The 24,826-nt window shown below is 37.5% G+C and overlaps 2 protein-coding genes and 1 long non-coding RNA gene across 3 annotated transcripts; 2 read left to right on the forward strand and 1 right to left on the reverse strand.

Moving 5' to 3' along the window:
* Window positions 1–282: 282 nt before the first annotated feature.
* On the reverse strand, window positions 283–1,976 carry LOC111335765 (uncharacterized). The gene is made up of 3 exons (XR_002695379.2): window positions 1,515–1,976; window positions 1,245–1,348; window positions 283–1,023 (listed from the first exon to the last, which is right to left on the reverse strand). It is a non-coding gene; the product is annotated as an uncharacterized LOC111335765 (long non-coding RNA).
* A 3-nt stretch (window positions 1,977–1,979) lies between these two features.
* Window positions 1,980–24,527, forward strand: LOC111335764 (DNA dC->dU-editing enzyme APOBEC3). Its single transcript, XM_088760849.1, has 3 exons — window positions 1,980–2,128; window positions 4,242–4,362; window positions 22,761–24,527. The coding sequence occupies exons 2-3, from the start codon at window positions 4,335–4,337 to the stop codon at window positions 23,894–23,896; spliced, it is 1,164 nt and encodes a 387-aa protein (XP_088616975.1). The 5' UTR covers window positions 1,980–2,128; window positions 4,242–4,334; the 3' UTR covers window positions 23,897–24,527.
* LOC148731931 (uncharacterized) lies at window positions 12,155–20,780 on the forward strand. The gene has a single exon (XM_088760848.1). The coding sequence runs from the start codon at window positions 12,397–12,399 to the stop codon at window positions 15,937–15,939; it is 3,543 nt and encodes a 1,180-aa protein (XP_088616974.1). The 5' UTR covers window positions 12,155–12,396; the 3' UTR covers window positions 15,940–20,780.
* Window positions 24,528–24,826: the final 299 nt, after the last annotated feature.

The following is a 24,826-nucleotide window of genomic DNA, read 5'->3' on the forward strand; positions in this document are numbered from 1 at the left end:
CACATGATCAAAAGGCCCAGGGAATTTTAGTCTCATTGGTCTCATAACGCAACGTTCTCTCCCCCGCCACCGGCTGATAAAATCGGCGGTACGATCAGTAAGAAATCGGCTGATGGGGTCGCAAGCTTTTTTAAAGTGGGCTAATTTTAAACTTCTTTGCTTAAAAGTTCTTAAAACTTTCTGTAGACCTTGTTCCCTCCCAGTTCCTCGATTAGTGGACTGCTTTGAGGATTTGCTGACCCAAAGCAACTGCAAACGATTGTTTTAACGAAAAGCGACGTCGAGAATAACTTGTTTTTATATTAACTTCAGGTTGCGAATAAATTATTTCATGTGAAAAAACTTATTTTCTGAGGAATTTTTTTTCATAACTTTGAATGTAACTTAAATTTATACGGAGTCTTATATTTGAAGGGTGGGAATCCTGAAGGGGAATGCATTTTTCAGGGGGGATTGTCGTTTCGAAGGAACTTGTATTTGCAGAGTAACAATTTTTTTGTAAAGAACTTCGACCAGTCTCGACCTGGGATTTAGTATCTGTCGTTAACAGTTAGGTGTCCGTAAAGAATTTTGCCAAGCACTTCCTGTTAGTTGGTTTCCGCAGAAGAACTTAAACTGAACAAATAAAATTGGAGGTCGTAAAGCTTGTTTTGGAACAAAGTTAAATAGTAATTGCAGTTATGAGCAGTTGGTTAATATACCTTTTTTAACATGTAATACTTTTGTAATCGGCGTCGAGAAGTGTTCGATATTTTTTACGATAATCTTAAGATAAGGGATCCAGCACCGGCGATAGACATTCCCTGAGATTACAAATGTTTATATATTATCAAAAAATAAAAGTCACATGCAATTAGCTGAGAGAAATGCAAGTCACACATTTGGCAGTGGTACTTTCGCTATAAAAGGTCATAAATGCATATTCCTAGCTCTTCCTTAAATATAAGTTGAAAGTCTCCGATTGTTGGACCCTCGTCTTTAGTTTGAGCCACAGTTTATGTGGAAAGAAAGCTCTCCTTTGGCCTGCAAAAAAAAAGAAAAGAAAAAAATTTAGTTATCAGAACTTGTGCTATAACTAATTTATTGGTGAGCTCCACGCAATAATTACAAGTGCCCCATGCACGATCTTGAATCAGCGTCAAAGAAGAGGAGAAAATCTAAAGGCCAGAGACAATCTAATTGTCAGTTTAACGCTTGAGTCTTCTGAGTAAGCTGGTAAATATGAAAAGTTGGATTGCTCTCACCTTTGTACAATGGTAACCAGTTCCAGCGGTCGTTCAGTTTCAATTGATTTTGTTTTCACTATCATCTCCTGTCCTTGTGCAAACAGTTGGGAGCGGCATGTTTTCTACGTACACATATTAAAGAAAATACATGCTGATTATTGACGAGCAATACTTTCGGGCAGAACTTGTGCTCTAATTAATTTCTTTGACGAGCTCCGCACAATGTTTACAAGAAAATACCTGCTGTGTGTTGGCGAGCAATAAATTTGAGCTGATCTTTTCAAATACCTGTTCCTGTTCAGGTTGTAAATGTGAAATACATTTGAGAAGATGAGTTCTTATCCAGATTCAACTGATTATCCTCCATTTCCATGTTGTTTTTCTCTCTGTTGGTCCTGATCGAACGAGTCCAGCTTACATGGAAACAAAAACAACCTCGACGTGTGTCTGTAGATGATGCAAATGAAGCCCCATAGTGTAAACATGTCTCCACGAGTATGAATTGGATGCACTTTCCTTAATGGCACAACCAGTTTATAGCATCCCAAGCAAGGTTGATTGAGAATGGTAGTTATAATAAATTTTGGGACCAAACAAAGAAAAAAACTCAAACTTCGTCAGATGTACCTTTATCCGCCATTCTTGTTTGAAACACTTAGCTCTAATGTTTTATTAAATAGTTCACGCCACTCCTCGGGCAAATGAAGGGTTCCTTTTGTTATGTTAATACCGCATTTTGGTGTAAGTAAGAGATAAATTAATTTCTCAGTCAACCTTCAGGACTTTAGTCAACCTTCAGGACCTTAGACTCTACATCAGGACTTTAGTCTTGCCTACCTAGTAACCTGCTTTATCAGACCTTGAGCGTTGTTTCTTAACTGAGCTGAATCATCTTCACAAAGGTGGGTTTTAAGCTTCATTAACAGTACATAAAGGGGAAGAAGGAACCCGTAGAGTATATTACAAGGTAAGATGCTTGGTGTTCGCATTTAGATCGATGTTTACTGCAAACTGCGAACATTCTTGAGACAAGTCCTTGTTTCTGTGTTTGTGTATGTGAGAAGGTCCACATGTAGTGCACTGTTTTTCATTGAAACGAATTCCAGATCATTTAGGCTTCAGCGACGGGTCGGGAAACGGTCGACCCGCGGATTGCATGATTCTAAATAGGCACCTTAAGCAGTCAAGACGGCAACATCGAGGAAGATGCTTACGTCTATCAAAAAAAATATTTTTTTAAATCTTTAAATTTTAAAATTTTTGAATTTTTACCCCTCCAGCTCAGCCACGCGGAGATGGCGTGTAGTATTATTCGTGTTGAATAACACACGAACTATAGTACTTAACGTATATGTGCACGATCCTTCGCAGTAAAGCACTATTAAAGCAATAGTGAAAATCAGACCTGAAAAAAATTCAGGCCTGTACGGGATTCGAACCACTGACCTCTGCAATACTAGTGCAGCGCTCTACCAATTGAGCTAACAAGCCAACTGGGAGCAGGCCATCAAATTAATTCGACATAAACCCGTAGACGATAAATCCAACAACAAACATATGAAATACATATATATGAACTGCGGTTATGAAACGTATATGTGCACGCTCCTTCGCAGTAAAGCACTATTTAAGCAATAGTGAAAATCAGACCTGAAAAAAATTCAGGCCTGTACAGGATTAGAACCACTGACCTCTGCGATACTAGTGCAGCGCTCTACCAATTGAGCTAACAAGCCAACTGGGAGCAGGCCATCAAATTAATTCGACATAAACCCGTAGACGATAAATCCAACAACAAACATATGAAATACATATATATGAACTGCGGTTATGAAACGTATATGTGCACGATCCTTCGCAGTAAAGCACTATTTAAGCAATAGTGAAAATCAGACCTGAAAAAGATTCAGGCCTGTACGGGATTCGAACCACTGACCTCTGCGATACTAGTGCAGCGCTCTACCAATTGAGCTAACAAGCCAACTGGGAGCAGGCCATTAAATTAATTCGACATAAACCCGTAGACGATAAATCAAACAACAAACATATGAAATACATATATATGAACTGCGGTTATGAAACGTATATGTGCACGATCCTTCGCAGTAAAGCACTATTTAAGCAATCGGTGCACTAGATTGTAACGACCTCGATCTAGAATTATAACACGTGCCCTCTAGGCCGCTGCGTAGTCTCCAATGGACTAAATTGACAGAAATTTTCAGAGAATATCCACTGAAAGGTTCCTTCAAACGTTTTAAGGATATCGGATGTTTGTTTAGTAATGTCAAACGATTCCAAAACTTAAGTTTGTTTTTCTAGTGGACAAATTCTCTGGTCTTATGCATCCATAAAGTCACTCAGTGTTGTCGAAGCTTCAAACCTCTACGCTTCTGATCAGTCTCAAATGGCCTAAATGCCCGACAGCTAGAAATTTTCACCCAAAATGCCACTGAACAATTCATAGAAACCTACCGAATATACTCTGTGTGTCTGTGTGTCTTTATTGTTCAAAAGATAAAATTACATATCTTATGTTACATCTAATACAGGAAGTACACTTTCACAAAGCTACATTATACTTAAAAACAATTCTATTAAAAAATGTATTCTTAAAACGGTTTGTGCGAATAGCGGGCATGACAGGGGATTTATTTCTCAAATTATACTTCGTGATCTTGGTCTCAGGGAAGTAGGCTCTAAGATACTCGATGTTTGTTTAGAAATGCCAAGCGATTCTGTAATTGCGTTGGTTTTCTGTTGTCAAACTAACATGAACGAACCATACTAGAGACAATAGAACACGTAAACATGCTATATAAAGCTTGGGAGGTCACGTTGCCAACGTAATGGTTACGTAGGACCCCTGTGGCATGAGAGTACCGTGGGTTACTGTGGGTTAAGGAGAACAGCTTCAAGTTCAGTAAATATGTCAGTGGCTTTCACTTGAAAAACAATCATTTTTATCTTGTGACCAGCTTCTGAACAATCTTAACATCTTTTGTTTGCTTGCAGGTTTTGCAACATTGGTTTGTAGGGCTACCAACTGAAATAGTGTCGTCTTGCAGTCGATATTCAGTAGGAACGAACCAATCTCTATTGACAAAAATGGCCAGTGGTGGAAATAAAAAGAAAGGTAAAATAGTTTCTTCGACAGTAACATAAACTTCACCATTAAGTTAACTCGTAAATCGTTGTAAACAGAAGCGAATGCGTCGAAACTACAAGGGGCGTTTGACGCATATTTATTATGAGTTCTTTAGCTCTTTTCTCTAACTGCAAAAAGCTTGCATTGTGTAGGAATTAGACCAAGAGCAGAATAAAACCACTGCATTACTGCTGCTTGATCGCTTCAAATCGCATTCACTGGCTCCATACCGTGGATTATCATCACCACAACGCCAATTTTTTTTTAATATAAATGTACCAATTTTATGTATTTACACTTATTTTCGTTATATAAATCTCACTCAATCAAAAAAACTACAAAGTCATAGAAAAAAGTAAATAAGAAATGCAAAATTACTTTAGATAAGAGAAAAGTGTCGCGGCCAAAGGGGCAAAAGCTTTCGAGTTGGCCACTGGGAAGTGATTCAAGTTGAAATGAAATGCATTCCTTTCAATCAATTTAAAAAAATAGTAAAAGCAATTCCTCATTGGTAGCCAGATATTGGTACCAAAAGTGTTTAAATTAGTTTCTATTATATTACACAATATTCAAACTCTTTCTATGTTAAAATATTATTCCTTGTGATCCCCATAAACTTTCTGTGGTAAATTTTTAACTCCAAAGCCTTAGTCTTGTGAAGCCATAATTTGTTCTGGAAACTAATGTACAAGTTTTGTTTAAAGGCATATCGGGAAATGATAGTTATGAACTTTAAAAGCAGTTAGTCAATGAGAGCATAGGGGATTACTGTTTTGATATCTTGTAATTTCTGTTCAAAAAGGAAATTTTTCATTTAAACATATTATCAAGTTTTTGAATAATCACCAAATGGAAATGTTGTGTTGCACTTTCTCTGGATGCGCACAGAAGATAGAGCTTTGTGGAGCACGAAGTACCCCAGTTCATCAAGGAATAGTTTAAATATGGATATATAAGAGTATAAGAGAATGTATTGATGGGGCCACTATTTTTGAGCTTGTATAAAATCTCCCGATTTTTTGTCAATTTGAAAGTAACTTGTAACTACATCAATAGCAGAAAACGTTTCGGAGAGAATTACCCACTCATGTAAAAAATAACTCGTTTTTAGACCAACTTCAATTTGCAGATGAACGTATTTGTTACGAATAAAATATTTCCTGTGCAGATAATTATTTTTTGAAGAAAATTCATTTTCTAGTTTTGAATGTAAGTTACACGTATTTTTTGTAGGGGATCTCATAATTGAAGAGCAGGAGTTCTTATGCCACTGTTGTGACAAATAGCGAGTTTGATAGGGAACGCGTTTTTCTCAGGAAGTCTTATTTTCGAAGGAGTTTGTAATTGTTCATTCACGAATTTCTTCAGAGAGTTGTTTCTTCACATTTCTTCATAGCTTCGACCTGGGATGTTAGTATCCGTCGTTAACAGTTAGCAGTGTGTTTAAGGAATTTTGCTCAATACTTCCTATTGTATAGTCCCCATTCACACCAGCAAAACATGTTTAGCTAAATCCGGTTCAACTGGATGAAAATCAGCTACAGAAAATTGAAGTATTTTATAGGTTCAAGTAATCACTAACCTCTATTTTCATTGCGTGAAATTTGAAGTCGACAAACATCAGTTTCAGCAACTTCTATGGAGAAAACATTTCTAGAATGTGTCTAACAAAACAGCTTAAAAGCGTGTTTTAGCTTTAGTGTGCATGGGGTAACAGTACTTGTAATGTCACTATGAGCAGTTTGTTCATATACAGTTCTGATGCTTTTTTGAAAATTTTTATTCCCTACATTGCGTTATACTAATAGTGATAATAATAATGATAAAGACAAAGGTAATAATAACTTTATTTCAGTGTCTAAGGGATCTAACACCCGCTGAAGGCAGGCGCTAATTGGGGACCCTTTAATAACAATCCTATTCACCTAAAAATACTGTAACAATTAACTGACTTAGACTAGGTTTACACTAGAGGAAATTGTTCCGGATTCGTGATGAATCCGAAACCTTTGAGTACCGGATTCATTCTGCCGTTTAAACGAAAGTGGACGAATCCGAAATAAAAACTTCCCGGTTTGGTCGTGTCTCCGGAGATTTTGAATCCGCAATTTAAAGTGGGAACTTTGAATCCGATAACTTTTGAATCTGGAAAGTTTTGTCATGTAACCGCTTTTTTTCTCGAATCCGGATATTATTTCCACCTGCAATCTTTTGAGTTTGCGATGAAACCAAAATGGATCTGGTGCTAACATTGCTGGCGGTCTCCGGTTGCCTAATCTTGTTGCAGGTTCAGGCGATAAATTTTATCATGTGTACCGCAGTATTTCTGAAGAAAGGCAAATTATTATTGCAAGGAAGTTTAACGTCAGCCACACTTAATCGCCGACGACGTAGACTGCTTGGCATCTGTCCAACTCAAATTTGCCTCAGTGGCATCTGGATCTACTCTAGCCTTTTTTGGGGGAGGCATTTTCACTTTGTCGATCGAACGACGAAACAACACTGGGCATGGTAACCATTCCATGTCGAATGTTCCCGGAGTTGTCGTCGTGTGTAAACGGTCAGGAATCCGAATATCCTTTCAGTGTAAACGCCTACGAATCCGAATACTCCAAAATTGATGAATCCGGAAACATTTACGAATCCGAAAAACTCTCCTCGAGTGTAAACCTAGTCTTTCAATAACAGTCACATGTTTCAAGGCCAAACCTATGTATAATTAAAAGAAAAAACATTTCCTCAGATTCCAAAATAAGAAATAATATTAAATTACGCCGGTCTTGCTGACTAACGAGTTTCAACAGACTAACTGTCTCACCCTAGTTTTAAATTTCATAAGACTGCTTACAGCCGCTTTCATTTTGTGACAGACGGATTATTCTCAGGCTCATTGCATGTCTACTCAGAACTGCCCCAGCATCTCGATTACCTTCGAGGAAGAAGTTCAGTATTTGTCACGTTGTTTGAGGTAGATGTCCTCAAAACCTACTCATTCTTTTCGTGACCCGAAATCCTTCGGCTTTTATCAAACGATTTTCATTTTACTTCCACCCCCAGGGGCGGGGGAAGGGGAGGTAAGTAACATAAAATCCTTCCAAAATAGAACTGAGATTAACAGAATTAGAAACATTAGCTACGCGCACCTCGCGTCCTCGATCTCATAGGCATTTTCATATGGACCATGTTTATTTGTTATGCGGAACGCGTACTTCATACAATCAGTATATCTGCATGATATTTTTCCATTTTGTCCATTGCTCTTTCTTGTAATTACGCTATCAAATTTTGGTCGCTTATCTCTTACTTTGTAAGAAGAGTTTAAAGACTCATTAGAGGAAACAAAAGAAGCCTTACAGTTGCTATCAACTGACAAATTAGCCCTAAGAGCAGGTATGATCAATAATCATCAAACGTTATGCTAATCTCAAGTTTCGCCTATGTTGTCTTCGTTTTGAACTAGTTGTACCGATATAAGTATATAGTTACATATTGAAATATATAGATAGAGTGTAGACAGAGAAAGAAGAAGAAGAAAGACTATCCTCGTTAATCCTGTATTTTTCTTAACACCGCGTGCAACTTGCCATTTAACAAGACCCTCCTTAACAAGAGTATTAAGGAGCTCCCCCAGAAGACTTCGATGAAGCTTTACTCACTTACAACAATATTTGACTGAAAACTTTGGGAAAGCAAACAGAGAGAGCATAAAAGGACAGGAAGAATTACAAAGGGTCCCTCAGCACTAAATGAATTTCACACTGTCGCAACTGGGGCCATTTTCTTCGAGTATTGATATTGAAAAGCGGATCAACTTTAAAGAAAGTCAACGCAGATAAAATCAAGATGATCATTCATTTAACCCTCCCCATATAGATGAATAGATGACACAGAAAGGCTCGTACATCTTAAGATAAATGCATAGAGAAGTTGAAAACCAAATCAACTTCGTCTCAGTTTTATCATAAAACTTTATGGATACGCTGTGAGATCCCACCGGCTTATAGACGAAACAAATTGGGTAAAAAAGTAGATGTAAAGGGTTCCTCATTCTTTGACTTTTCAGCTGAATTTCTTTCTCAATTTATTGTTTCCCAGGAGCAAAGGCTAATATTGAATTGGGTTTCTGCACAGAAGCGATTACTCTATGTAACAAGGGATTACAAGTATTCTTTAAAAGCATCCGTATCTCATCAGGATAAATGACGGTTTATCCGTCTCCATTTCCTTGACAAAATGATTGTAGACTTGTAATTGGTATTTTCTTTCACCCTGACGAAGATAAGTGTGATTTTTTCGAGCTTCCCTCGCATTTTCCTTACGGATTAAGGAAATAAAATTCTTTAACCAATAGTAATTGGCACGGTCACAAAAGGAGTCTGTGGCTTGCTCACGTGCAAGTGTGACGCGAACTCTTGCGTCAGTTCTTCGGTGTTCTTAGTTGTTCATCTGTATTTTTAGGTTGTCTGTGGTGTTCTTGGGTCGCCAGGCCCATGGTCCCACTGCTTTGCTCACCTTGTCATTCAGGGATACGGTAATCGTTTAGTTTTTACATTCAGTTGAGTTATGACCATGTGTTACGCAAGGACACGCTTATATTACTCTTTGACCTTTAGTTCAGATGGCGGTCCTTTGTTACTCCGCAAGGTCTCTGACCTGGCTACTCTTCATGTTTGTCCTAATCTCTCCAAAGGGCAACAGTGGTTTGGATAGGAAGGTTTGCAGCGTAGTAGTAGCGAAAGGTTTGGTTATTAATCATTATCCGACACGAAATTCGGCTTCATGTTCTTTCATTTTTTTATCATATCATACCAGCAAATGTTGGGTGTGATTCTGAATGAACGGTTGTCTAGGTACGTTCGCCCAATCCTTAACTCATAAATCTCCTTCGAGAACGTTCTTGCAGCCTAATTCATCACCATTTGTGATATAAATTATGGTTCAACACCAGAGATTCTTTACACACGTGTACCACTTTTAAGTGAGCGACATCTGAAAACACATCTGTCAAATTGTCAGTCAAACGTTCGACACATTTCGACGACCAGTTCCGAAGAGGAGTACGGAGCTGTGAAACAGGCTTTCCTTTAGTACGTTTGCGACGCTCTGTGTGAATCATTGTCTCTCTTTGCTTCCTCAGACCCTCTTCGGGTCATGTTTTCAATCATTTGTAGCGTTTCCCGAAGACCTAATTCATTGCTATTTTCACGGTTCGAAACTTGAAACGAAGCACCTTTTGATTAAAATTTCAACCCCTCGAAAATAGCTTTAAAATATCCTGTTCATTCGATTTGTCTCGCTTTCGATAAAATGCGAAATTCAGGTGTAAACATTCTTGCCATAGAAACGTATTCAGCTCTTTACTTATTTCAATTTGTCTCTTTTCTGCGCCACGTTCGGTCGATTATTAATTTATTAGTTTTATTTCCGGGTATAGAAACCCTTAAAGAACCTTCCAGTGGAAACCAAAATATTGACCATGGTATGAAACGAAACTCCAATCGCGAAAACAATTTTTGAATAATCTTGATTTTTACAGGCAATGCGGTTTGTCTTCAGGAAACAAAGGCGATGATTTCAAACGCGGGGCTTTAAAGGAATTAAAACCAGTTTTAACCGGTTTTGCCTCTGTTACTAAAAGTTATCCTTTGGTTTACCCAGAATTTCAAACGTTTTTGAAAATACAACATATTTGAATATTATGCAATCTTATAACGTGCAGTTTTTTTCGACCTTAAAAACAGAATTGAGTTCAAAATTGACACTTCTAATCTTGTGTGCTAAAATAAAAATCCGTCTCCTGCAAAACTTGACAGTATCTTTATTTCAAAATGTTCCTAACTAACAATTAGAACATAGCTAGCAGAACCGCGCAATCAAATTCAATATACGTAGGCGTGCTCAAAATCTCGATAGTGCACGCTGACAGCCTCAGCAAATCGCTTCGCCAGACATTTTTTTTCGCGCGAGCGGCCATTTTTAGCGCGGGGAAAAATAATATATTTTGCGACAATAATGGATACAAACAGAAACTCGGCCTACTAGTCCGAAAACGAAGACAATGTTTCGACCTTTTCTTTTGGGCTAGAGTTCTTAAATGAGGCAGGTGCTTTGATCGGTGTGGGAATTATAATTTCTGTGCCTTTGACAAGCATTGCGGGTTTGCTTACTTTCGCGTCTGCCGCGACGACTCTCGCGAACAAATTCCTCGTGAAAAAGACTGAAAATCATGAGAAAACCGTCTCTCTTGCTGAAGCGAAGCAACGAACAATCAGCAGACTCGTGTCAAAGGCCTTGAAAGACTCTTCGATAACAGATGTCGATTTCGCTTCGATACTGAGCGAAATTGATCAATATTATTCTCTGAAAAAAGAACTCAGACGAAATTCTCCAGAGAAAGTTGAGGAAGAGACTACAACTCTCAGAGAGGAAATAAAAAAAGAATACCAAAAAAATTGGGCTCTCTGCTTACACTCGCAAAGAATTGAGAGTTGAATTCGACAAAAGACCGAGTAGGTTTTCCTTGTTTATTTCAAGACAAAAATCATGAATTAAAACTTGGTTTCTTCCGCTGTTTCTGGTTTGAAATAATATTTTTTCTTCCGCGACGAGGATGTAAACATAACAAAATTTGTCTGATGCATCAGACAAATTTTCATTGGTGGACGATTTCCATAACAACCCTGACGTCTTTGCGTTGGCTTTTGAAAAACAGACAGGTGAATTGAAATTATTCAAATTCGCCATCTTTCATCATGTCATATTTCTCTCACAAATAATTTTTTCTGGTCTGATCTTCTTTTGATGAAATTTCTTTTATTATACAGTGCATATTTAATAGCAGAAGAATTCGACATTCCACAATCTTTTGCGGCTTCTCCTAGTGATTGATCTTCTTTGCGAAAACTGGTTTCATCACTCACTTCAACCTTCCGTTTGTTTTTCAAAGGACAATAGCCGAGCATTTCTTTCAATTCTTTGCTTGGAATCTTGTTTCTGTATTTTATTCCGCAGCCTTTGGCAATTTCTCTGAAATCTTTTGTGCTTATTGGAATCAAATTTTTCTTCTCTTCCATTTTTTATATTTTTTTAAAATATTTTTATATTATACAAAAATGTCAGGAAGTCGAGAAGCGAAGCGATAGGAATTAGTAATGGATGACGCAGACAAAGAATTCCGCTTTGTCTGTAAATTTCGAGATCCAGCAAGAAAAATAAAAACACAAACAGTGAGAAAACCATTCGAATGGACTCTTGATGATTATCATCTTCTTACCGACGAAGAAAAGAGAGAAGTTGGCAGAAGACTCAGAAAAAGCAAACCTTTTCTCGTTCAAAGGCACCTTGAAGCTGCATATCTTGAACCGAGAAAGGAATATCAAAAATTGTTGAGAGACGAGCGTGAAAAGATAACCGGCCATCAATTCACTATGATGTACATAGATTTTGATCTCATTCACAAGATAAAAAATAAATTTTGGAAAAATAGAATAGAAGAAGATAGAATAAGACTGAAGAAAACTTATCGCTTTCCAAAAGATATTGATGAAGACCTCTTTCTGCTTTTGACAGATGAAGAAATAAAAGATCATTGCGAAGGCGAGCGAGGGGAGCTCAGAATAATTTCACAATTTACTTTGAAAAGAAAAGCAGATTTTTATAATTACAACACTGATCTTATTCCAGCCAATTTCTAAAGCTGAAAAAAAACCGAGATAAAATTTTATAAAAATATAAATTTTTTATTCTTTTATAAAAAGTGGAGAACTGGAATGTTAAGAATTAAAAGCTGAGGCAAAACGACTCGGGCTAAAAAAATATTCAAGCCTCAGAAAGCGGGAGTTGATTGAGTTGATAGCGTCAGCGACATCAAACATTATTGATCACCCAATTCCAGCAGATTTCAATGCTCCAGTTCTCAGACCAACAAGAAATTCTGAGCAGTCGCTAACGCAGTCGCTGTCGCTGGCGCTGACGCTTGATCCGCAAGAACAAAGGAGAAGAGAAATAAGAGAAATTGAAGAGATGTTTGGATTGAGACCATACGTCACCACTTCGGATGACGCAACAATAGCAGATGAATGGAACGAGTTCGTTGAAAACTACGAAAATAATCCATTTACAGTTCGGGCGTCAGCATCTGCATTGAGAGGTTTCGCAAGACAATTCAGAATAGATGGAGTTGAAGGTTTTGGGCCAAATCAGTTCATGCAGGAGGCAAAACCGGCAGTTTTGAAAATCATGAGAGAGAACCGCCAGACAAGACTCAAGATGATTCTTTCTTGCGAGATGAAGAGGCGAGCTATGGATGGAGAAGTTCAGTATCTTGACGCTTATTTCCACACCAACACAATTGAAAATCTTAATGCAACTGATGAAAGCGAAAAGTATGAAAGATTTGATCAAACTATTCAGGAAAGAATTGAAGAATTCAACAACAACGGAAGTAACTGGGAATTTCACAGAGTCATTTCACTTGACCTGCGTCTTGTAGAGTACAACCCTTTGAACGGCAGCTCTTACAACGAACTACCGAAAGCGCTTAAAGGAATAAAAGCAATAATCAATATGGAAAATCAAGATAATGAATGTTTTAAATGGTGCATTACAAGAGCGCTTTATCCAGTTCAGAAAAACCCTCAAAGAATAACAAAGATTCTTAGAGAACAATCTGATCAACTCGACCGGAGAGGAATCAACCTCCCGGTTGAGCTTGACAAGATAAAAAAGTTTGAAAAACAGAACGAAAATATCGCGGTAAACGTGTTTGGTTATGAAAGTGAGGCCAGAGTCTATCCTCTCAGAATAAGCAAGTCACCAGCCGAAGAGAGGAATCAGGTGATCAATCTTCTTCTTATCGAGAAAGACGGAGACGCAGTTGCTAATAAACACTACTGCTTGATAAACAACATCAGCAGGCTTCTCTCGAGTCAAGTTTCAAAGCATAAAGAACCAAAAGAATTTTGTCTCAGGTGTTTGAATCACTTTTCAAGCAGAGAAAAGCTTGCGGAGCACGAGGTGCTCTGCGCAAACAATGAGGCTGTCAAGATTCAAATGCCAAACAAAGGAGCTTTTATCAAATTCAAGAAACATAACCGATCAATAAGAGTGCCGTTTGTTGTTTATGCTGACTTTGAATCTTTCACAAAACCTATTCACTCTTGTGAGCCAAGAAGTGATAAGAGCTTCACCATTAAATATCAAAAATATAAACCGTCCAGCTTTTGCTATAAGGTTGTCTGCTTTGATGACCAGCTTTATTCTCAAGAGCCAGTCATCTACAGAGCAAAGTCTGAGGATGAGGACGTTGCTCAGATCTTTGTTGAAATGCTAGAAGAGAACATCAAGAAGATTCACAAAAAAATTGACTTTAAAAAGATGATCTTCACTGATGAAGACAAGAAAATGTTCAATGCGGCGAAGTGCTGTTGGATATGTGGTGAGTCTTTCCCCACTGATCCTCTTGTGCTCACTTTGATTGGCAACTCGCACGACAAAGTTAGAGATCACTGTCATTTCACTGGCAAGTATAGAGGAGCTGCACACAGAAATTGCAATTTTCAATTCGCGAAGCCAAAGTTCACTCCTGTCATATTTCACAACTTGGCTTGTTATGACTCTCATCGTTTTGTCAAGAATCTTGGAAAGACCAAGGGAGACATAAAATGCATTCCCAATAATGAAGAGAAGTACATCAGCTTCAGCAAATCTGTTGCTGTTGGCTCTTACACCAACAAAAAAGAAGAAGTTGCCATCAAGACTGAGCTTCGCTTTATCGATAGTTTAAAGTTCATGGCTTCTTCTCTCGATAAACTGGTTAGTAATCTGAGCCACGATAGGCTGAAGAAAACTGGGCAGGTGTTTAGAGACACTAAAATCGAATTGATCTCAAGAAAGGGTGTTTATCCATATGATTACATGAACAGCATTGAAAAGTTCGGAGAAACAGAACTTCCACCAAAAAAAGAGTTTTACTCAAAGCTGAATGACTGTGACATAAGTGAAGAAGATTATGTGCACGCAAAGAAAATCTGGAATGAGTTCAAGATGAAGAACATGGGTGATTATCATGATCTCTATCTCAAATCAGATGTTCTCTTGCTTGCAGATGTGTTTGAAGAATTCAGAAACGTTTGCCTTGAGAATTACAATCTCGATCCTGCTTGGTATTACACTACTCCTGGATTGGCTTGGGATGCGGCATTGAAGGTGACAAAAGTTGAGCTTGAGCTTTTGAGTGATTCAGACATGTTTCTTATGTTTGAGAAAGGAATTCGTGGAGGAATCTCAATGATCCCAAATCGCTATGGAAAAGCAAACAACAAATACATGAATTCAAAGTTTGACAGAGAAAAACCATCAAAATATCTGACTTATCTTGACGCAAACAATCTTTATGGATGGGCAATGTGCAAACCTCTTCCTGTCAGAGGTTTCAAATGGATAAGTCAGGCAGAGATTGAAGACTGGAGAAATATTCCCTGCATTCTTGAAGTGGATCTTGAATATCCAAACGAGCTTCATGATCCTCACAACGATTATCCTCTTGCTCAAGAGAGAATCATGATCAACTCAAACAAAGTTGAGAAACTTGTGCCAAATCTGAACGATAAGAAGAAATATACCATTCATCACCAGAATCTCAAACAGTGCCTTGAACTCGGCTTGAGACTGAAAAAGATTTACAGAGGAATCAAATTTGAAGAAGAACCTTGGCTGAAAAGTTATATAGAGCTCAACACAAATTTGCGCACGAATGCAAAGAATGAATTTGAAAAGGATTTCTTCAAGTTGATGAACAACTTTGTGTTTGGGAAAACAATGGAAAACATCAGGAAACGAGTTGATGTGAGGCTTCTGAACAATCGAAAGAAAGCACAAAAGCTTTCAGCAAAACCAAACTTTAAGTATTGCACAATATTTGACGAAAATCTCATTGCACTACATATGGGGAGAACATCAATAAAGTTTGACAAGCCAGTTTTCTGTGGAATGGCTATTCTTGATCTCAGCAAGACTTTGATGTACGATCTCCACTACAACTACATAAAAAAGAAATATGGAGATAAAGCCAAGCTTCTTTTCACAGACACTGACAGTCTCATGTATGAGATTGAAACTGAAGACTTTTACAAGGACATAGCAGCAGATGTTGAAGAAAAGTTTGACACCAGCAGGTTTCCAAAAGACCACATTTCAAAGATCCCAACTGGTTGCAACAAAAAAGTTGTGGGCATGACGAAAGATGAGGCTGGTGGAAATATTATGGAGGAGTTTGTTGGATTGAGAGCAAAACTTTACAGCTACAAGATTCTTGAGGGCAAAGAAGAGAAGAAGTGCAAGGGAATGAGGAGGACTGTGATAAAGAAGAATATAACTCACGAAGACTACAAAAAGTGCTTATTTAGCGGAAACATACAAATGAGAAAGATGAATGTAATCAGATCACACAGACATGAGTTATTCAGTGAGACCATCAACAAGATTGCTCTGAGCACAAATGATGATAAGGGAATCATAAGAGAAGACAAGATCTCAACTTTTTCACATGGCCACTATAAAATATAAATCTTCAGAATATTCCTTTCAATGCTTTAATAGTTGGACCAACAAATTCAGGAAAGACAAAATATGTCGTCAATCTTTTGAGCAATAAATTTAATCAGAAATTCGATTACATTTTTTTGATTTGTCCAAAATTCATCCACAACAAAACTTATAATAATTTTCGGATTTAGACAAAGACCTCTTTATCTTGTCTCCACTTCAAAACCAGATTGATTTTTGTCTCAAGCTCATTAGTTTTGTTCATGAGGTAACTAATACACTTATCATCCTTGATGACTGCGCGGCTTCAAAAGATGTGAAGCAGAGGACAGATGAACTCATGAATTTAGCACTTAGCCCAAGACATAAGGGAATCAGTGTTTGGGTGCTCACGCAGCAGATGACAAGTATCGCAAAACCATTCAGAGAAAACATTGCTGCACTGGTTTTACTCTACACACCTTCGGCCAAGGATATGAAGGCAACATCTGATGATTATGCAGGTGATTTGTCGAAAGAAGAGCAAATTGAACTAATAGCAAAGCTGAAGAATGAGAAATATTCTCATCTGATTTTATCACTTTGCCATCCCTTCGATATAAAATTTAAAAAAGAAATAAAATAGAGATGAGCGAAGCGAGCAAAGAACAAGAAGCAATCACAGATATTATTGCTATGAACATTCTTGAAGCAGAACCCACAAGTGATTCAGATCACCGAGAGCAACTTGCTGTTCTCGTTGCGAGTGGAAGAGCAAGGGAAATGATTGGCGTCTCTCTCACCCAGGATCAAGTCAAAAGGCTTTCTGAGAAAGATTTTGAGAAGTACTTCAAAAGATATGAGGCCTCAATCTCTTCAAAGACTTACGATGCGATAGTCGACACATTTCTTCAGCTTTCGTGTAAAGCGTTGGCGTATTTTCTCCCTGTTGATGAAGGAAAACTCATGAAAGACCTGAACGATGACTTCATTGTGAAGAGAGAACTCGGAATGATTGCAGGAAGCTTGAGTTTGAAGTATGGAAAGTACATGGCGATCGCAAGTGCTGCTCTTCTCACTGTCAAAAATGTTGAAGTTCCCTTAAAACCAAATGTGGTTAATGTTGAAGTAGAAAGTAATTGTGAAGAACCTGAAGAAGAACTTGAATAAGAACTTGAATAAGAACTTGAATAAGAACTTGAATAAGAACTTGAATAAGAACTTGAATAAGAACTTGAATAGGAACTTGAATAAGAACTTGAGTAAGAACTTGAATAAGAACTTGAGTAAGAACTTGAATAAGAACTTGAATAAGAACTTGAATAAGAACTTGAATAAGAACTTGAATAGGAACTTGAATAAGAACTTGAATAAGAACTTGAATAAGAACTTGAATAAGAACTTGAAAAAGAACTTGAAAAAGAACTTGAAAAAGAACTTGAATAAGAACTTGAATAAGAACTTGAATAAGAACTTGAATAAGAACTTGAATAAGAACTTGAATAAGAACTTGAATAAGAACTTGAATAAGAACTTGAATAAGAACTTGAATAAGAACTTGAATAAGAACTTGAAAAATAATGTGACAAGAAATAAAATGGAAGAAAAAGAATCTCAAGATCCAGCAGAGCGAGGGCAACAGTCGCCGCCAGCACAACAAGTCACTTTAACTGATCAAAATAAGACGAAACCGAAAAAAGATCCAGGGCGTGTCGCTGCTGGGGAAAAACTTGCTGAACATAACAGAAGAGTTAGAGAGCAAAAAAAGGTGAATGCTTCGAAGCAGCCAAACCTTGAGCCAGAACCAGAACCAAAACCAGAGCCATCATCATCATCATTATCATTCTCACTCACTCAAATTCTTTCAGTATCAAGTATTGTTCTTTCACTGGCTGGACTGTACTATAAAAGGAAAGAGTTGATGGAGCTCGTAAAATTACGACCAAACCCAGAACCAAGGCAAATTCAGCGCATCTCTGCGGTAGAGTAAGCGGACTTGCCTCAAATTCCAAAAGGAGTAAAACCAATGGATTAATTTTTTTGTCTTTCAAATAAAAAATGTCTGATAATACACTTGTGAAAACTTTGACTGATTCAGCTACATTGAATGGATTGGCTGCTGGAATTGGATGGGTAGCAAAGAGAGTTATCAAAGAACCGATGACTTGTGATCCGAGTTGAAATCTCATGAACTATGTAAAGTTCACTCTCGTGATTGCTGGATCAATCGCAGCAAAAAAAATATCTTGAAGAACAGAAAATTTTGCCATCTTAAGAAATGTTCGGCAGTCAGTGAATATAAAGACAGTCTCGATGGATGTCTTGATATTGTTTCACGGAGTGAGATAGGCAGAACGATTATTCAAAAATAACGGTGATAATTAATAAAATGGCAAGCATAGCAATAATGATCAGAGGAGCACTCATCAATGCAACTGCATTTGTTGGTGGGAGCTATCTCACAAAATATTTGAGGGGAGATAAAAATAGTTTTGAAGAAGAGAAGAAGAGACTCGATCTTGCTGTAGAAAAATACCAGGAAGCTTATGAGAAATATCAAGAGAATCGAACAAAGCTTCTCGACTGGATTGCAGCAAACGACCGAATCAAAAAAGAGGCAAATCAAAATTTTGTTGATATAGATTATGCTTTAAAGCTTTACAACAAGGCACATAGTGAAGAGCTTGATATGAAAGAACCACATTTTTCTAACCTCTACAAACCGAACACACAACAGAAACAAGGTAAAATGATTTATGCCGGAGGAATGGCTTTGGCTTTGGGATTGGCTGCAAGTCGATTTTTTTGAAAGCAAAAGAAAATGGAGAGAAAACTTTCAAGAGTTTACTATAGCCCGAAAGGATTTTGGAAGGGATTGGGCGCAGTGAAAAATTTGGCACAAGAAGCTCGGGTTCCTGAAGATGTTACAAAGCTTTGGCTGATGAGACAAGCCATCTGGCAGATTTATTTGCCTGCACCTAAGCATATCCCACGGCCAACGTTTGATGTTGATTTTCCAAATGCAGTTCATCCGGCCGATCTTCTTTTCCTTCCTCATGACAAACTATTTAGAAAGGTCTATAAATATGCATTGACAGTGGTCGATGTTGCGAGCAGATTCAAGGCTGCTGAACCTCTCACCTCAAAAGAATCTTCTGAGGTCACAAAGGCTTTCCAGAAAATTTACAAGAGAGGACCATTGAGATGGCCAAAAATTCTTCAGGTTGATCCTTGACGTGAATTCATGGGTGAAACAACTAAAGAGATGGCAAAGCATGATGTGAGAATTAGAAGAGGAAACGTAAACGTTCATAGAGATCAAGGGATAGTTGAGCGATTTAGTCGAACTTTGGGTGAGTGCCTTTTTAGTTTCCAATACGGCCAAGAGATGAACTTCAAAGACAGAACGAGATCAACAGAATGGGTGTAGAGGCTTCCAGAAGTTGTTTCAGCATTAAATCGTGAGGAGACAAGATTGACTGGAAAGAAACCAATTGACGCAATCAAAGAAAAGGTGGTTGACGCAAAGAGTTCAACTTCTTATTGAAGACCTGTTGGCTTGAAAGAAAAGAGACTTGACTATTCAAAAAAACGTGAGATATCTCTATTCTCCTGGCGAGTTAGAAGCTGGACAAAGAAGAGCAACAGATCTAATCTGGTCTCTGAAAGTTTCCAATATCGAAAAAGCACTTGTGAATGAAAAAGAACCTGTTCTTTACTATCCGAAAGATGGACCAAAGCGAGGATTTGTCAGAGAAGAGCTTCAGATTGTTCCACCTAAAACTGAGCTACCTCCTGAAGGAATTCGATGAAGAGAATGCTTCATAAGCCTCTATGTGTTTTTTTCTGAGATATTGTCATTAGATTTTTCTGATGGTTCAAACGAATTTTGAGATTGTCTTGAGAATCAAATCTCAAAATTCTTCAATTTTGCTTTGATTTTTCAAAGAAAAAAATGCGCCAATCATTTTGCCTGAAAAACATCGTTCTTTTTTTTTAAATGAGATAAAAAATAAAAAAAATCAGTTTTCAAAATTGCCCTGTTTTTCAGGGTATTTTAAAAAATGTGCCATAAACCCATTGAATCAAATCTTCAATTTTGCTTTGATTTTTGAAAGAAAAAAATGCATCTATCATTTTGCCTGAAAAACATCGCTTTTTTTTTTTAAATGAGATAAAAAATGAAAAAAATCAGTTTTCAAAACTGCCCTTTTTTCAGTGTTTTGAAAATGTGCCAGAAACCCACTGAATCAAATCTTCAATTTTGCTTTGATTTTTGAAAGAAAAAAATGCACCAATCATTTTGCCTTAAAAAACATTTTTTTTTTATGAGATAAAAAATGAAAAAAATCAGTTTTCAAAATTGCCCTGTTTTTCAGGGTATTTTGAAAAATGTGCCAGAAACCCCCTTTTCCTACTACTGACGTTTTGTTGTGTAGTGATCGCTGAGTATTTTTACGAGTCGTGCCGTATTTTGACGAGCCCGTAGGGCGAGTCTAAATAAAAATAACACGTAAAAATACTCAGCGATACTACACAAAAAAACGTCTAGTAAGGTATTTATTATCCAACACGCCAAACTATTATTTCAGTGTGGGCGAATTTCGAGGATATTTATTTACGGGGAGTGTTACCCGTACTCCAAGAACCACAAAGAACTCTTAATAACTAACGCTTCTAGAAGAATATATTTCTTGTTTTTGTTTTTCAAAAATTACAACAACAACTCACTTCTAACTATCCCGGATGTTGCCACGTAATAAGTCACATGTTTTCATTACGTTTACGCTCTAACGGGAGTGCGTGACAAAAGTATGCGAAGCGAAACGGCGCATTGTCGTGTCGCTGATTCTATTTTCTTCAATAAATGAAGAAATTTCCTGTTCGTCTAGCTGTTTTTCTTCGTTCGATTCATCTAATAAACTTGGACCTATATTTTCCAGCCATTCTGACTCTTCGTCGTCGGAAATATGATTCAATATGTCTGCCAATATTTTTTTTTTCGTAACTACAATCTAATTCTTCGCTTGCGCGATGCGAGAAAACCTGTTTAACCGGTACTCCAGAGCACAAATACCGCGTGATATTTGTACTCGTCTATGCGTTATTCGTACTCTCAGATTAGGTTTACACTAGGGGAGAATTTTCCGGATTCGTAAATGCTTCCGGATTCATCAATTTTGGAGTATTCGGATTCGTAGGCGTTTACACTGTAAGGATATTCGGATTCCTGACCGTTTACACACATCGATAACTCCGGGAACATTCGAAATGGAATGGTTACCAAGCCCAGGGTTGTTTCGTCATTCGATCGACAAAGTGAAAATGCCTCCCCCGAAAAAGGCTAGAGTAGATCTAGATACCACTGAGGCAAATTTGAGCTGCTGGACAGATGCCAAGCCATCTGCGTAGTCGACGATAAAGTTTGGCTGACGTTAAACTTCCTTGCAATAATAATTTGCGTTTCCTCAGAAATACTGCCGTACACATGATAAAATTCATCGCCTGAACCTGCAACAAGATTAGGAAACCAGAGACCGCCAGCAATGTTAGCACCAGATCCTCTATTTTAGTTTCACCGCAAACTCAAAAGATTGCAGGCGAAAATAATATCCGGATTCGAGAAAAAGAGCGGTTACACGACAAAACTTTCCGGATTCAAAAGTTATCGGATTCAAAGTTCCCACTTTAAATTCCGGATTCAAATCTCAGGAGACATGACCAAACCGGGGAGTTTTTATTTCTGATTCGTCCACTTTCGTGTAAACGGAAAAATCAATCCGGTACTAAAACGTTCCGGATTCATCACGAATCCGGAACAATTTTGTCTAGTGTAAACCTAGTCTAAGAGGTGTAGTTGGATAATAAAGTTAGATAGGCGTTATGTTGCAGCAGGTTTAATTTAAAGGACCACGGCAAATTTGACTTTTTGCTAAATAATCGGAGTCGGAAGAAAGTATATCTCACAGTCTTGGAAACCTCACACGATGTAGCGAAAACTCTTCTACTAATCGGCATGACTAATTCACAATAAAAATGAGTTTAGTAATAGAAATATGCAACATTAGACAGGTGGAAAGTTGTCTTACTTAAAGTAAGGTTCCAAAGAGGAACAACTTTTCTTTTCACGAAAAAAGCGAGCCAAAAAAAGATTCTTTAACTTCAGAAACAATAACAAAACAAGAAAAGGTTTTAACCACAGGCAATATTCGTACTTTAAAAAACATATCGTAATAAATTATTTGCCATTTTACAAACATGGTTACAATGAACGCTATTGTTTTCTCCAGATGCGCAGATAAAACTGTTTCGTTAACTGTTCAGAGTTATGTTCTGGAAAGAGGAGAAATTCTAGTTTTTCACCAATATATAAATCATATATTATTACCTCAGGGAAACACCTACTGGAGCAGCTGAATAATTTTCTAGGGTCTCAAACTCATCAAACGGTTTCCATCTTATCATGATGTAATTTCAAACAATTAAAAAATTGATATTGCCTGGTGTCTCAAAAAACAAGCATGAAAGTCGTATTATGTTAAACTTTCACATATGGTGGTAAATTGCAAATATGGTAAGTGGCAAGCACTTGTGATTCACATTTCATTTCTGATATACGACACTTTAAATGCTCATAAGTTACATTCAAAAATGTATTTTGAATATCATAAAATTTGCTTTAGAATCGAACGCTCTTTCTAATTGATACAAAAATATTGCAGAGTTTATTTCGTGTTGCAATTGCGTAGTTTCTTTTCTGGCTCACCAATAATTTCGATTTGAGAGAGCATGCCTATTTCTACCTACTAATCATCATGTTTTTTTTTTTTTTTGTTTGTTTGTTTTTACTTTTGTTTCATTAGAGTTACGCACCCCAGACGATTTCCTAGCAGCGTTACTTTGGGCTGGAATAACTGGTAGAGAATGGCCAAAGCGCACACGTCTCTTTGCCTCTATAAAAACCAAGTACGGCACACCCATTTTCGAAAAACGCTTCGAAGACAATGTCGATGGACATGCAGAAATAGCAATGCTTAGAAGCAGCAACTTTCTGGACGTAGTAGAGAAAAATCATAACATCGAAATCACTCTGACTTTAAACTACTCCCCCTGTAGTAGCTGTGCAAAGGAGTTAAAAAAAATTTATGAGAAGGACCCGTATAACTCAAATATCAAAAATTTCACCATCCAGTTTTCACACTTAGATATGATAGACGAAGAGAAAAATAAAACTGGCCTCCGAAACCTAAACGAAGCAGGTGTAACCTTACAAGCTATGAATGCAGAGTCGTGGCGTGAAGTTGGAATTGATCTTGAGTCTATACCTCCCTTGGGAAAAAAAAGAATAAATGAAAGAGACAACAAAACTGGCAGTGTTCTACTGAGACAAGTGCTCAATAGAAATTTCTTAAAAACGTTACTTTTGACTGGAGTAACTGGTACAAAATGGCCAAAACGCACATATCTCATTGTCTCTATCAAAGCCGAGGACGGCAAATCCATTTTCGAAGAACGCTTCCAAAACAGTTGCAAAGAACATGCAGAAAAAGTAATGCTTAGAAACCTCAACTTTCTTGACGTAGTAGAGAAAAATATTAACATCCAAATAACTCTGACTTTAAACTATTCCCCCTGTAGTAACTGTGCAATCGTTTTAAAAGAATTTTATGAAGAGGATGTACATAAGTCAAATATCAAATATTTCACCATCCAGTTTTCATTCATATATTACGTAAAAAATAAGGAAAATAGAACTGGCCTCCAAAACCTAAGCGAAGCAGGTGTAACCTTACAAGCTATGAATGCAGAGTCGTGGCGTGAAGTTGGAATTGACCTGGAGTCTTTTACTCCCGAGGATAAAGAAAAAATAAATAAAAGAGACAACGACACTGCCAACGATCTAAATGAAGTGCTCTTTACAAACAAGCAAGATCAGGACGAGTCTGTTGACGAATTGTCTTCACAATTGAACGCGAAGTTAAGAGTTTCGGAAACTTGAAACGATACAAGTCTACTCGGACCTGTGGCTCTGAGAAAATAAATGGTCTTTGTGGCAGGCGCAGTTCTGAGCAGACTGTAGAGAGGAGAAAAAGTACTCTTGTTAATAAGTGCAACTTGAAGAAAGTGCAAGCGGTAGCAAGTTGTAATATGTCAGTTATTGACCTCAGAGTTATGTACTTTTCATTATCTGGCTTTCATAACACAGTTAAATAGTAGTTAGTGTAGAGAATTCATAGGTCAAGTGACTTTTCTCATTGCTGTAATTCAACCGTCTTTTATTCAATGATCAAGATAATAAGTTAACCATAAAATACACATAATTAGTTATTTTACTTGTACTTTGGAAAGTAGATTTAATTTACGTTACGATTGAGTAATAGGAAGTATCCTTAATGCATGTAACGCTATGTACTGTAACGCCATACACTTCTGTTAGAATAGGTCTGGTCAACTTCGAAGAACATTGCAAGATAATTAAAAAATTCCTAAATATTTCGTTTTTAATTTTTGTAGAAATTGAATGGCGTAATTAATGAAATAGTATGACCGAGACAGCTGAGCTTGTGAAAACAGTAATCGGTGTAAATAGTGTTGTTTGAAGGAACAAAAAAGGTTGATTGCATTCTCAATGGCTATAGCAATGTAACCAGAATGATTGAACGACTAATGCTCGTAGGGCGGAATATTTTGAAATGGAGGCGGGGGCGGAGGGGGGGGGGGGCCGTGGGTGGTGGTGTGGAACTGATGGGGTCGGAGGCTTCTTTGAAGTCGGCGAATTCTAAAAGACTACGGTATTAATTCGAATAAACGCCGCCCTCGAATAAACGCCGCACCTGAGAGCCAAAATATAAATAAACGCCGCCCTCGAATAAAAGCCGCACCCAGGGTGCGGCGTTTATTCGAATATTAGACAAAATGAAAATAATTC

This window comes from Stylophora pistillata, chromosome 5 (assembly GCF_964205215.1).
Source record: "Stylophora pistillata chromosome 5, jaStyPist1.2, whole genome shotgun sequence".
NCBI lineage: Eukaryota > Metazoa > Cnidaria > Anthozoa > Scleractinia > Pocilloporidae > Stylophora > Stylophora pistillata.

What these genes read in the sequence shown, in the direction of transcription:
- LOC111335764 (XM_088760849.1), top strand. Translation starts at nt 4,335, where the DNA reads ATGGCCAGTGGTGGAAATAAAAAGAAAG. An exon ending in TGGTGGAAATAAAAAGAAAG is followed by an intron (nt 4,363 to 22,760) that starts GTAAAATAGTTT and finishes TTGTTTCATTAG; the next exon opens with AGTTACGCACCCCAGACGAT.
- LOC148731931 (XM_088760848.1), top strand. Translation starts at nt 12,397, where the DNA reads ATGTTTGGATTGAGACCATACGTCACCACTTCGGATGACGCAACAATA.